A 13,983-nucleotide genomic window follows, 5' to 3' on the forward strand; every position below is an offset into this window, starting at 1 on the left:
GTCCCTCTCTCCTGGAAACTGTGGCTGTGAAATTGTTCTTGCAACAAGGACGGCATCTTAGGATCTTGTAGGAGTAACAGGGAATTGATGTGTATAAAGTTTGTTTCTTTCAATGTGTTCATGATTATAAAGTAAGTGATTTCATTTCAAGTTATTAGGGGGATGATATATCCTGGAATGGTGCTGGTATCACGATGTTCATGTTGCAGTGAAGACTGGTTATGTTTAAGGAGCTGCTTGTGTGTTGATGCTTTGAAGGTGGCACACTGGCTACTGTATGAGCCATTAGTGAATGTCCTTTCTTTGTATACAATATATAATCTATATTAAATCTTTAATACTACATTTGAGCACAATATTTTAGTAATATTTAGCTATGTTAATGTGGAAAGCCTGTTTTTAATTTTCAGATCCAAACTTTAATGTTCTAAATAAAAAAGTGCCATTCCTTCTGAGCAATTTGAATAAGAAACACCATTGACCACCTGCTGCCATCGAGTGGCTATGTAGTGCTATTAATTTAGTATTATTTGGAGAAGGGTCTAGCTGCAGTTGTCTGTGATTGAGGAGTTCTACTGAACAACGAATTGGATTGCACGTTTATGTCATATGATTTACACACCTGGAAACCTAAGAAGGGAGCGGCCACATGACAGTATTGTTACCAGTGGTGTCATTGAGGGGGGCTTTGAGGTTTTTGGAATCCAACCCTGATCTTTGAGAGATCCCTAGTTCTTTGATTTAATACTCAAGTATGAGTTGAACAAAACCTCATGGGGGACAAACAACCCCCCATGTTGTTTGCTATTGCGATTAATAAAGTATCTATCTATCTATCTATCTATCTATCTATCTATCTATCTATCTATCTATCTATCTATCTATCTATCTATCTATCTATCTATCTATCTATCTATGATAACTTAGTAATACTCACACAAAACTCCACAGGAAGCTCATTGATCACATTACCATCCACAACTAATATGAAACCCCATGTAGTTTTTGATCTCACAGTCATGTATGTCTCATGTAATATTCACAATGGGGATTAAGCCCATGATAAAAGCCAAAACTACCAATGTGCCTGGTCATTACCTAAGAAACTGTCGTACTACAGGACACTCCAAATACAAGTCGTGGCTACTGGACAGTCATCATTATTCATGAGTCAGATAACCCTTCCACAGCCCTAATTTTGATTATAGTGTAAGTATGTTTTATGAGAACCACATGTGTGGTATGTCTTCAAAATGGGTGTGTTCAGAATGATGCAAATGACTGGGTGTAACATCACTGATGTATAATGCCAAGGTCACTAAATATCATGTATTTGTGTAATTTATTGGCACTTCAATGGAGCAGTGCTCTGGAGCTGGACTCTATTGATTATTTAATCTGATATAAATGATGATTTATGAAAGTTCATTTCGTTATCTTTCAGAAAACCACAAACCCATTCTACAACATACATTTACATGCTTATTGTCGCATCTGGGCTGCTGAGTTGCACAAAACACAGACAGGAGAGGACTGTGCAAACAGAGGTTTTATTTTGGCAGTTACAGGAATGCACTCAAACTTTCCTCAACAACGATGCCTTAATTCAAATCCACAGCAAAGTAGACAGCTTGCTAGTTTGTCTCTGTTACAGCAACTCCAATTCTGGAGTTTGAAAGAACTCGTAGGTGTCTTCTTTGTGAGGACTGAGGCAGTGAGGTATAGTAGTTAAGGCTTTGGACCTCAAACCCTGTGGTTGTGAGTTCAAATCCTTCTACTAACACTGTGTGACCATAAGCAAGTCACTTGACCTGCCTGTTCTCCAATTGGAAAAATAAAAGAAATGTAACCAATTGTATCATAAATATTACAAGTCGCCAAAGAAGTAACATAAATGACTGGACTGAAGAGAGAGAGGGGTGCAGCAGGAGCTGGGACTGCACAGGACAAGAGAGGACAGGACAACAGGTGAGTGGCACTGGCTTTAAAGACTCGTAGTAACGTGCGATGAGTGCTTTATACGGTATAGCAGCTGCTGAACTGACAACTGCCATCCTGAGAGTGTGTTTCTTTAGCATTAGAATGCTGTATATAAGAGTGTTTTCCCTGTAACTGAAGTTGCCACCAGAGCATGGGACGCAGTGGGAAATGTCACAATATAAAAAAAGAAAGGATTCTTTTTATTGCCAGTTCCAACTGAGTGTTAAAGAGTGGTAATGGAAAACAAACAATACAAACAAACAAAAACAGTGAACGGGTTAATCTGAAAGGGTTCTCATGTCTCTTTGTCTCTGTAATGGGCTCATCTTATCTGACTCAGTAGTACATAAATGTGAAGGCTGTCTACAGAGCGATACCTTCTTTATACACAGGGCACTGGTTCTGTGAGGCACGAGCACTATCACTGCATCATGTCACCCCATATGCAGTTTATGTGTTTAGGGAACTTATGAGGACCATACTTCCTTATGTGAAAAATGAATTGCCCCCTTGAACTCAATAAATGGTTCCAGTTTTTCATCAATGTAATTTGGGCATTTCTTTCAGGTTTTGAAGTCTCTCTCTAGCCTTGTAGTTGTAATTCCTCAAAGGATAGAGAAAAAAGGTACAATATAAAAAATATCTAATATTATCTAACTACTCTTTGTTCTTTTTGTAACCTTGTAAGCTATTTTGACTTATTTATGCATCTTTTGGTTCTGTCGGACAAACCACGATCTTAACTAATATTAACATTATTAAAAAGCTGCTTCTCTAAGATCATTCCGAAAGAAGACAGTGATGTTCAGTTTGAACACCTGTTTTATGTATTTGGAGATAAACGTGGCTTCAGTGAACTTGAAGTCTGTGAGTGAGTGGCTTATCACTCTTAAAAATAATAGTTCTTTAAAGATATTGTTTACTGGGTTGTGTGGTTCCTCATAGAAATATTGCTTGACAAAGCACAATGTTATTTTAGGAAGGGTTCTTTGAATAAGATGTTTGTTCTTTGTGCTTTGAAAAACTTCCTAATTTGCAGATGGAAGCTGAAATCTTTCATGCATGGTAGGCTACCTAGCAGGACACTGACAGATTAAAATAAACTGGGCTTTGTCTTTTATTGTTATGGTGTTATTGCATGCACAAAGGGTCCTTTAAGAATCATCACCTATTGGTAATTGTGCTAATCTGTTACCATCTGTTCATGGTTATTTGACTCGTTACAGATCTAAGTAAATGAAGGTTCTTTTTTGAACCATCATGTAAATGGATCTTTGGGAATCAAAAATGGTTTCCTGTAAAGAACCCCTCTATCAACCTTGTTTTTAAAGAGTTGCTTTCCTGGTATATCTATGAAGTCAACGTTTTTAAAAAGGCACCGATTGAAAAACATGTTAATGGGTTAAAAGCCCCTTTACTCGGTTTTACGTTTTAAACACACTGTAATGAGCTAAGAGAGTTCATTAAAGGGGCGAATGATAACTGGCATACCTGTGGGTTTCACAAACCGGAGACCTTTAATGATTTTTTTTCAGCTCTTCCCATTGTTGGGACTTGTAGCTCCGTAAACAGTTTACAATGAAATATCGATCGACTCTTGACAAAAAACACAATAGAATCTCAGCTGGAAAAATGACTCCTTTGAGAGTTAAAAACGTTACGTGGCAACACGTCAGGTAGCTGTCCGCAGGTTTATAGGATTCGAGTGCTGATACCAATTCCCCAGAACTAATACATAAAAAATGCCGCATACATTCGTGCCTCATATACAACGATAATAGAACGCAACTTTTAAAGCTCACTCTCTAAAGTAACAATTAAATCTCCTTCGGTAGGTGTGATCTGATCGCTGTCTGTATTTTAATGAATGAGCTGTGGTCTTCAACTTAGTTTCTCATTTCCATCGCGTATGAAACGCTTTAATGAATTTCCTCTTTCTATTGGCTCAGCCGCCTACTCAGAGCCCTATAGCGATGCCAGCCGGCGAGATAAAATAAGCGTCTGGGGCGGATGAGGCTGTGGAGACTTGGAGTTTAGTCAAACTGACAGCTGCATGTTTTTTTTTTCTTGTGTAAGTTATTTTGTTTCGTTGGAATTAAAACACTAAAACACGTTGAATATTAAATGAATAGCAATCTTCAAAAAAGTCCTGAGACTGCATGGTCAAGTGTACTCGCAGGGCTGCTCGATGCATTAAATCATTTTACTAACCGCCTCGAGGACTGAAGACATCGCCAGTCATGAGTAACTTGTCACTGCTCGCGTCTGCATCGCAGGATCTCGATCTGGATGGTAATGCGTTCATACTAACATCTGCCACTATGGACAACGGGACAACATCCAGTAGACCAGAAAGAAACGAATTACTAGCCTGGGCAGAGATCGGTGTGCTCAGTCTCATTTTCATGACCGCCTCTTTCGGCAATTCTTTTTTGGTAGTCGTGATCTGGAGGAGACGAAAACGGATGTCAAGGATGTATATTTTCATGATGCATCTGAGTATCGCTGATTTAGTGGTGGCAACTTTCCAGGTGCTCCCCCAGCTTATATGGGACATAACGGATTTGTTTTGGGGTCCAGATTTTCTTTGTAGAGGTATTGCTTATCTACAACTTGTCGGCATGTTTGCCTCCACCTACATGACAGTGGCAATGACTTTGGACAGGTTTCAGGCAGTTTGCTACCCTATGGTGACTTTCCAGAAGAAAAGAGCATTCTGGAACGGAGCGGTGTGCACCAGTTGGTGCATTTCTTTTCTTTTTAGTCTGCCCCAGGTGTTCATCTTCTCCAAAAGGGAAATTGAACCCGGAGTCAGTGAATGCTGGGCAGATTTTATTGAACCATGGGGTGGTAGGGCTTACATCACGTGGGTGTTCATTGTAATTTTCTTTATCCCCACCATTGTTCTGATCATCTGTCAAGTGCTGATATGCAGAATCATCCAAATGAACATCTACAGTAAGACTCACAGCGATGTCAAGTCCAGTCAGAAACAGGCGATGCCTTCCAGAGCCAGCAACATCAATTGCTTTTCAAAAGCAATGATCAAGACGGTGAAAATGACGGTTGTAACAGTAGTAGTGTATGTTTTATGTTGGACTCCTTTTTTTGTTGTTCAATTATGGTCTGCGTGGTCTCCAAGTAAAGTTGTTGAAGGTGAGTAATGATTTATAGTACAAGGTACGCATGCAAGCACAGATTCTACCAGATATCACCTACACTTTATTGTTATGTTCTTTTTATAGATAGATAGATAGATAGATAGATAGATAGATAGATAGATAGATAGATAGATAGATAGATAGATAGATAGATAGATAGATAGATAGATAGATAGATAGATAGATAGATAGATAGATAGCACTGATCCATTCTTGTCACCCTTGGCTTCTTGAGTTTCAGGTTAAGATGAGTGATGTTATATTCCAGGTCTTTGCATTAATATTTAGGACATACATACTAAATAAATACATAAATACACGTCCCGGTCACTGTCTGCGTGACATCTGCCCTTCTTCTTGTAGGCTTTATAGGTTTAGAGGTGATGTGTCCAGTTCGGTCTCTGGCGCAACTCCAGTGTTCCTGACATGTTCGTTTACTTGGGGACTTTAAATTCTTTCAGTGTGGAAGGTCTCATTTGTGCACTCATAGAATAAGCAGGGTCGCGAATGAATTTACATGGAAAAGAAATATAAATTATAATTTGGAGAAGTTATTACTTATTTAATTTTCCTGAAATGTGTTCTGACATTACTGATACGTTAATCTGCTGCACTATATTGGTCGCAAGTATGAGCGTCTGTGCTCTCCCCGTCCATAGCCGGTTAATGCAGTGTGTTCGATATACTGCCAGACTAAGACCCGAATCCTGCAGTCCCTGAACTGAACAGGTTCAGTAACAGATGGATGCTTAATTAAACTCTTAGGTATAATGTTTAAGCTGGCTGTTTTAGGTCAAGAGTGGAAATTATATATTTCAAATTGCCGCAGTGCTATTCCGATATGGTTCAGATTAAAGAAATTTAAGCCAAAGATCATTATTAACAGTTGTTGGAAACATTATTATGGATTGCTTCAATCGATCAGTCTCATTTCAGATGCAGAATGCGTATTCTTTGGCATTATTAGTTCCATCCATTCTGGTTTAAGGGAAACTGTGTATATCACATTTAAATTATTACTATCTAATCACAGAAAATAACGACTAAACATGAACCATTAAAAGCACTTCTGTCATTTACAAAAAAAAAAAATATTTATTGACATCTGTACTATAACTGAATAGTCCCCCCAGCATTTGGATAATGTGCCAATCGAAGCATTTACAATTGATGTGGATGGTTATTGTAATCACGTACGCCGTTGATAATTTAAAAAATAAAAACAATAACAACAAATTGGGATCGAGAACAATCTCAAAATGTACGCACGTGCAGTTCTTGATACCAGCTCGGGTGCTTCTTTGCACTCCAATAATGGACAATTAGATCCATCCCCGATGATTTCCACTACCTTGTTTCATTACAACTAACAACGCTGAAATTTTGCCTTTGAGATTTTTGCTCAAATTCGTATCTGACTGTCAGCAATGCTTGCAATATAACAAGCAAGTGAACATCTGAAAATGATTAGATGGTGTTCTTTTCACTGTCGCATGCTATACGACATAATTATTATCCTATATCTGCTTAGAATTGATATCACTCTGCAATCTTTAAAACTGAGCGTGCACGTCATTTGCACGAGGAGTTGTACATTAAAAGCGGTTTGTAAAGCGATAATTATTGGCCGATTTGTTTAAAGAAAAATATTTTTAATTCGTCCCTAAATACATCTATAGATGAATAGTCGTGCTTTCTTTTAAGACTCCTTCCTGGTAAAACTCGGTTTTATCTTTAAATCCGCAGAGAACAGGAGCATCTGGGTCATAAGAAGCACCATGGATGGCTCCACAGTGGGATTCATTACATTCAGCGGCAGCTTGCTGTAAACGTCTTTCTGCTGTTCTCTAACTCAATGGAACAAGCTGCCTATTTAATCAGCTTCTGAAAACTTTGCGAAAGGATAGTTTCCTACAATTACTTGTCCATTTATCTTTAAACACTGTTCTAATATTTGCAATAACATAATAGAAATATGTATTATTTTATTAACATTGTACTTGCATCCACGGATAAGCATCTTAGGATTCATTCCTATGGCATAGGTATTACAATACCTTTAAGTGAATAGTGAGGAAATCTTAATATTAGTTTTAAGTAAATTGTGCCACCAACTTGTCTCCTTTCTTTCACAAGCAAAAATAAGATTAAACTTCCTGTTTAATTTGGCAACTGGAGTCTTTTTCTTTCCTTTGAGCCATCCATCTTATTGTTTTATCACACTGAATCTCCAGATCTTTTTACCACATTTTCACTAAATCATCTAGAATTCTCTTACTTTTTCTGTGTATCTAGTATGCTTCTAACTATCCATATAAATCTTTTGAAGCTAACAAGTAATATTCTCTTGAAATATTATGTCATTATTTAATAAACTGCCCCAGCAAAAAGTGGTTTTGATTTCATCCATCCATCCATCCATTCATCCATCCATCCACCTAAACACCTATACATTAATTTTCTTACATTTAGAGCCCATTTTCTCAAGTACAAGCTTGTAGAAGGCCAATTTCCACTCTAGTAACAATCTGAATAAACCCACTAGGCACAAGGGCAGAATCATAAACAACACAGGAAGCTTATTTTAGTTTCCTATAGTACTTTTCAGTCAGTGGAGGTGCAAGGCATTATGACAAGTTCAAAGATACAAATACAAGTCATTAATTACATACTGAATAGACATTAACTGCATTCACTCTGTTGTCAAGTTTTCATTTTATGTGATATACTATTCAAAAGATATTCAGAAATTATAAAGATTGTTTTCTTTAACTGGGTAACTGTTAAAAAAGTTTAATAATATTTCCATCCATTTTATTTATCTGCTAATTAACTAATAACTATTTCAATTTGGCTTCTTTTAAAATTATTCCTGGCTTTGCTGGGCACCTTTTTAGAAATTTCTTTTTTGTCATAAGGTTTTTGTCTTATGTTGAATCTGACACGACACTTTAAAATTTTATTTGGAATATATTTTAAGACTTTTTTTATTTTTCATGTTTTTTCAATGTCATAATATCTTGTGTAGGGTATCAACATTTTGTGGAACTTGTGCCCTTTATTGCTTTGGTTACTAACCAGAAGTGCACTGCTAAGAATCATTGATTGCACTGTCGTATACAGTATACCATCACTCCTGTGCACTTTATGATTATCCCAGATTGGACAAAATTACTTTATTTGTGCTGTGTGCTTTGCAGTATGATGTTTTGACATAGTTTTCAGACTTCACATTTTATTTTCTCAACTTCATATTTTGGTTTCCGATTTAGGCTTGGGAAAATTCAAGACTTATGTTTGGTTACGGATTATATTTCATCTCCCAATCCCTATTTAAAAATTTTCTGCCTTTTCCCTACAATGCATAATAATACCAACAGATACAAGGCTGAGTGAAGAGGGGGTGTTTACATTCCATCCAATTTTTTGGATAGGAAAAAGGTGGGTCAAAGCTAAGCCAAAGCAGCAATAGCCAGAAGGCAGAATTCAGTCCTGGCTGAGATATCAGTCTATTGTAGGGCACACTCATGCACACAGACACATTGCATATATCATATGGAGTTGTCAATTAACCTAACATGAGCTGTTTGGGATGTTGGAAGAAAACTAGTTAAATTAATCCTAAAAAGTCTGTATAGAAAAAGAAAGAACCTGGAAGCTCTAAATGGATAAAGAGTAAGCTGTGCTTCAGAGTCATTCTCCAAGAGAGGTGAGGATGTACCACTTACCTCTATCTCACATTCTCCAAGGGTCCAACATGCAATGTCAGTTACAGTCAGTTTCTGTTTCAGTGAATTTTAAGCAAAGAGAAGGAGTTACTGTACATCCATGGTAAACTGTTCCAGTAATTTTGATACTTACAGTAGAAATCGAAGGGTCATCCAAGATCAAGTCAAACTATGCATTTGCTTGCACTTTACAGGATACAACACAAACACATAATAATGTTGACTAGCTGCTGGGACATTACTGGGAACACACTGATGAACAAGCTGAAGCCATATAAACACTTCAAGAAAATTTGGAAAAAATCTATTTGACAGTTACAAAAACTAAGATTGCATAGACAAAGAGCTGGAAGAAGTACATCTCTTTCAACTTTACACACAAATGACTTAAAAATGATTTAAAAAGTTCTTCAGCCTCTGAAAGCCATGCCCACCAAACAACTTCCCCACTTTGGGACTATGGAGGTCTACAAGTCACTAGAAGAAAAGAGATCCAGGTCTGAAAATGTATAATCTGAGAATGATGTGGAATTGTCTGATAAGATTCATTCACTGCATCAGTCTCTTAGAGATCTTAGCAGTGATCCAATGGTTTCGGTGATGACATTGATAGAGAAATTGTCCATTGAAACAGGACCGACACTGAAACAAAGAAAACATTGGAGAATTTATCAGCAATAAGTCAAGATTCACAGAAGCAAGGAACAGTATTAGATTGTGTTGAAAGACAACTGTAGCAAATTGAGAGAGAGTTGAGTGTCAGGAAGCATCAGGATCATTTAGTGTCTCATCAACTTCAGGGGGCTTTGAAGAAACTTGAAGCAAAACACAGTGAAGCTGAATATATAATAAAGAAGTAGGCTTTATAGGTTAGAATATGAACAGAACCAGATCAAACAAGAACTGGAAAGAATTTGGAGAAAGTTGGATCAAGGAGAAGATGGAAAGAACACACTTCTTCAGATTACTTAAGAACTCAGTTTTCAAAAACAGAAAAAGACTGTTTAGATATTCAGTAACAAAGTTCACACATAACTTTACTTCATAGGAGCCATCATGAAGATGAAAAAAGTGAAAAGCAATTAAGAGCAGAACACACATCATGTGAGAAGTGTGACCTAGAGAAACAAATACAGTATTTGAGACTCCAAGTAAATCAAAACATTATGATTTCAGAAGTGGAAGAATTAAAAAGCTCCATCGATCATAAGAAATGTGAAAAAGCACAACTTTTAGCCCATATTGAGATACTTTAATAAGATCTTGAAAAAAGAGAGAATCACCAGTTAAGAATACTGGATCAACTGAAGGAAATCCAGAACCTCAATGAAAACTGTGAAGCCAATTGCAAAAGATTGAAACTCCAGATAGACAAGCTGCTCATCCAGTTAAAAGATGCAGCAAATATTCCAAAAAATATTTAAAGCAATTGACAAAAACTGAGTTTCAAATAGAAGAGAGTGAGAAAAAGAAAACAGAGCTAAAAGTTAGAGCTCAGGGGTCTATTCTTTAGTGGAAATAAAATACAAGAAAGCCCAACAAGAACTTCACAGCAAAAGAAAACAGCTGAACAGATCATGAACAGTAAAAGTCAGGCAACTAAAGATAAAGAAACCCTACAAGTTTAGAATCGGTCAGTGATGATACAGGCAGATAACCGTTGAAAGGTGTTTGGTGAAGTCATCTCAAAACTATCACAGAAAGTGGAGGAAATTCATTATAAGGATACGCTACTCAATGAAACAAAATGTCATTAATGGACCTGGAATGTAGAATGCATAACATTCGTGAAGTGTCTAGTAAATCAGAGAATGAAGAGGAAAAGCAAAGCTTGTTCTACATACAGTTAAAAGAGGAAAACAAGAACTTGGAGAGATGAATCGTTACACACCAGGAAAGAGAAAAAGATTGGATACAAAGTATGATCAAAGATCTCAACACGATTCGGTTTGAGTTAACTTTAAGACTGACAACAGAGGAGAGGAGCTACAACGACCTAAAGAAAAGCCTAACTGACCTCAAGGCACAAGAAGAATCATCCCAAAATGAAATGATCTTCATGACTCATCAGGTCCAACTTGATAGGAAGTTGCATCAAAGAGAGTTATCAAACCTACAGTCTGAAATGCAAAACCTGAAAACAAAGCATAAAAACACCTCCAGGAATCTGTTCAGCTTTTCAGACAAGAAAAAACATAAGGCAGAAACACCAGAGGATAAAAATGTGATCAAAGTCCACCATCAACAGCTAGAAAAAATAAAGATTGACTGTGACAAACTAACTGAGGAACTAACCCACTGTGAGGAGGGCAACAGCAAACTTATGGGGAAATACTGGCTACTGAAGCAGGAAATCCAAAAAAAAAGGTTATAAGTAATGGAGATGATGATGCAAACTGAATAAATGAAGTTACTGGAAAACTGAAAGAACAATTTTCCTAATAGAAACTGAGCAGGAATCAATACATAAAGCAACTCAAGGAGAAATTAACTCAATATGTAAAGTTTTAGCCATTCACTCAGATGATAAGACTAAAGCTGAAACCCTAACATCTAGTCTGCAGAAGGATCCTCAAAGAGGATTAGCTGAAATGAAGACAAAACTTCAATGGGTGTTGAAGAGGTAAAAAGAGAGAGAAGGACTAGAAAATAAGATGAAGCTTCATCCACACCAAAGCAGAATACAGCTGAAGAGTCAAAAAAGAGTCAGACACACAACCGCTTATTGAGCAGATCCAAATCAGGACCATCTGCCTGAGGAAATCCACAGGGAAAAGAGAGACTGACTTGACAAGTCCAGAAGAAAGGATGATGAAATACGTACACTGCCTGACAGAATTATGAACTTAGAAATGAATACTAGGATGGCCCTTTTCAGACTAGTTGGAGTCAATTCTAAAAAAGCTTAGCCTGTTAGAAGACTTCAAGGATTTGGAGGAATCTCATCATCAAAGGGAAATAATAAAACAGTGATAAGTTAATACAAAGAAATTATAGAATTGTTGCAACATTACCTGGAGGAATTGAAAAAATTACTAGAAGAATAAAAGGATGGAATGTGGAACTGAACCTCTCAATGTACTCATTTTGCAATTCTCTCAAGCTCCTGTCTGACTGAGAACAGTTTATCACACCAACAAATGACATCGCTAGACTCCAACATCATCCAACAGCATAAAAAAAACCTCAGAATTTCAAGCTGATAAAGATTATGAATGATGGATGGTTGAATCGTTTTGTTGCACTTTTTACTAACCTTATGACATTGTTTAGGTTCATTTTCCAAAGTGCCTTCATTTACTACAATTTTTTATGATTTTATTTCAAATTTAAATAAGCATGTTGCCACTCCCCAGCACCATGAAAAACAACAGGATGTATTAAAATAACTTAAACATAAAAATAAATAAAATAAAATTCATTTTATTTAATAGAACACATAAATCAGCTTACCTGATGTACACCTTTTTAAGCCGTTTTCAGGAAATTAATATTAATTTTGTAGACCTCAATAACATATCTGGTTCCACATAGCTGAACAAAATATCAGATATACAGTGGGAGATTCCACCCCATCCCTAACAATCCAACCAACAAATAAAATGTCGCAACCTATCATCCTGCCACTCTGAGTGACAGTGGTCCAGCAACAATGATCCGAACTGATAATTTGGTAGGACAAGAGGACACAATACAGTAGCTCTCCAACAGCATGTGACAATGCTAGAACATTATAATGCATTCTTGTTTCTCAAGTCACCCAAGAGAGGTGAGGTGTTGTATGACAATTAGCACAAATAAGTAGGAATTTCATTATAGTAAGTGCACATGACAATAATGACCCCATAAAACTATGAATATCATAATAAAAGAAGAAAGAATTATGTCCATTTTCTCCATGTTACAAAATTAAGATATTTTTCTGGTCTTGATTTCAGGTGCTGTGTTCACGATTTTCATGCTTCTAGGAAATTTAAACAGCTGTACCAATCCTTGGATTTACATGTACTTTTGTGACCATATACCATGCTGCCGAAAACATCAAGACAGCAGCTCAATTCGAGAAGATTCTGCTGTGACAGCAAGTATCAATTTTGGTGAAAAAGAACCTATAGAAACATTTACGAACTTATAAAGTTAATAGGTGCCCATAGGTTCTTATGTTTCTTCTTAAATAAAGAGTTGAACATAACACGAAGATAAACAATCATTGAAACCAAATTAGGTGTGTTAATCCTCAGTTTGTGCAATTTCAGTAGTTCTGTTACCTCTTTGGTAAGTTCTTACTGCTATGTGGCTTATGTTTGAAATGAATCTATGAAGCAAACTCAATGAAGTAAAAAAATAACAGTAATTTGTGTAATATTCTATTAAGAAAATAGTGTTTTGTCAATGCTGAAAGTATCAAACAGTATAACATGATATTTTTCTGAATTAAACTTTTGTGGAAAATGTTTTGTAAAATATGTAACATATGTATATTAAACACATTTTGGAAAGCTGCATTTATGTAAATCAAATATTGTAGCACTATTTCACAAACTCTGAGGTGCATCTGTGAAGACTAGTGCTTCATCATAAAACTTGATGTTCCCATCTGAAGTGTCTTCTGTGTATTGTTTGCACGCTCTTCATTTCTTCAAATGGATTTTATTAAGGGACTTTGGTTTATTTCCACTTTTTAAAGACAAGCTATTAGGTACATTGATCTAGTCTGAGTGTATGAAGGCGTATAATTGAGTAGGCCTTGTGATCGATTAATGTCCTGTCCAGTGCCGCTGCCTTTTATTGCACACATTAATGCAGACACAGGCTTGGCTTTTTTATGACCTTGTAAAGGCTCAGAACTTGGATGAATGGATACACAACACACCTCCACAATATACAATAAGGGAATTAGCCAGGACAAGTCAAAGAAACCTCACTAAGCCATAGAATATTTTGTGATTCCTTAAACAGAAGAAAATATTCCATATAGAAAGGAGGTTTGTGTATTTCTTCCATAACTTTGTCCTGTTCCTCTAAGAAAACATTATATTCAAATGTCTGATGCAAACATTTTCTTTAACAGATCAAGCACTAATTGTGCTTTATGATAAATCCTTCGATTAGCA

The 13,983-nt window shown here is 36.5% G+C and overlaps 1 protein-coding gene across 1 annotated transcript; it reads left to right on the plus strand.

Annotated features, from left to right (window-relative positions):
- Positions 1 to 4,003: 4,003 nt before the first annotated feature.
- LOC114655698 (isotocin receptor-like) lies at positions 4,004 to 13,280 on the plus strand. Its single transcript, XM_028806918.2, has 2 exons — positions 4,004 to 5,136; positions 12,808 to 13,280. Exons 1-2 carry the CDS (start codon positions 4,221 to 4,223, stop codon positions 13,002 to 13,004), a joined length of 1,113 nt encoding a protein of 370 aa, XP_028662751.2. The 5' UTR covers positions 4,004 to 4,220; the 3' UTR covers positions 13,005 to 13,280.
- The last annotated feature ends 703 nt before the right edge of the window (positions 13,281 to 13,983 follow it).

Source organism: Erpetoichthys calabaricus, chromosome 1 (genome assembly GCF_900747795.2).
Source record: "Erpetoichthys calabaricus chromosome 1, fErpCal1.3, whole genome shotgun sequence".
In the NCBI taxonomy this organism is placed as follows: Eukaryota; Metazoa; Chordata; class Cladistia; order Polypteriformes; family Polypteridae; genus Erpetoichthys; species Erpetoichthys calabaricus.

Bases quoted from the DNA above. Each gene is read 5' to 3' on its own strand.
- LOC114655698 (XM_028806918.2), top strand. From the start codon at position 4,221: ATGAGTAACTTGTCACTGCTCGCGTCTGCATCGCAGGATCTCGATCTG. The intron at 5,137-12,807 runs GTGAGTAATGAT...TCTTGATTTCAG, and splicing joins TCCAAGTAAAGTTGTTGAAG to GTGCTGTGTTCACGATTTTC.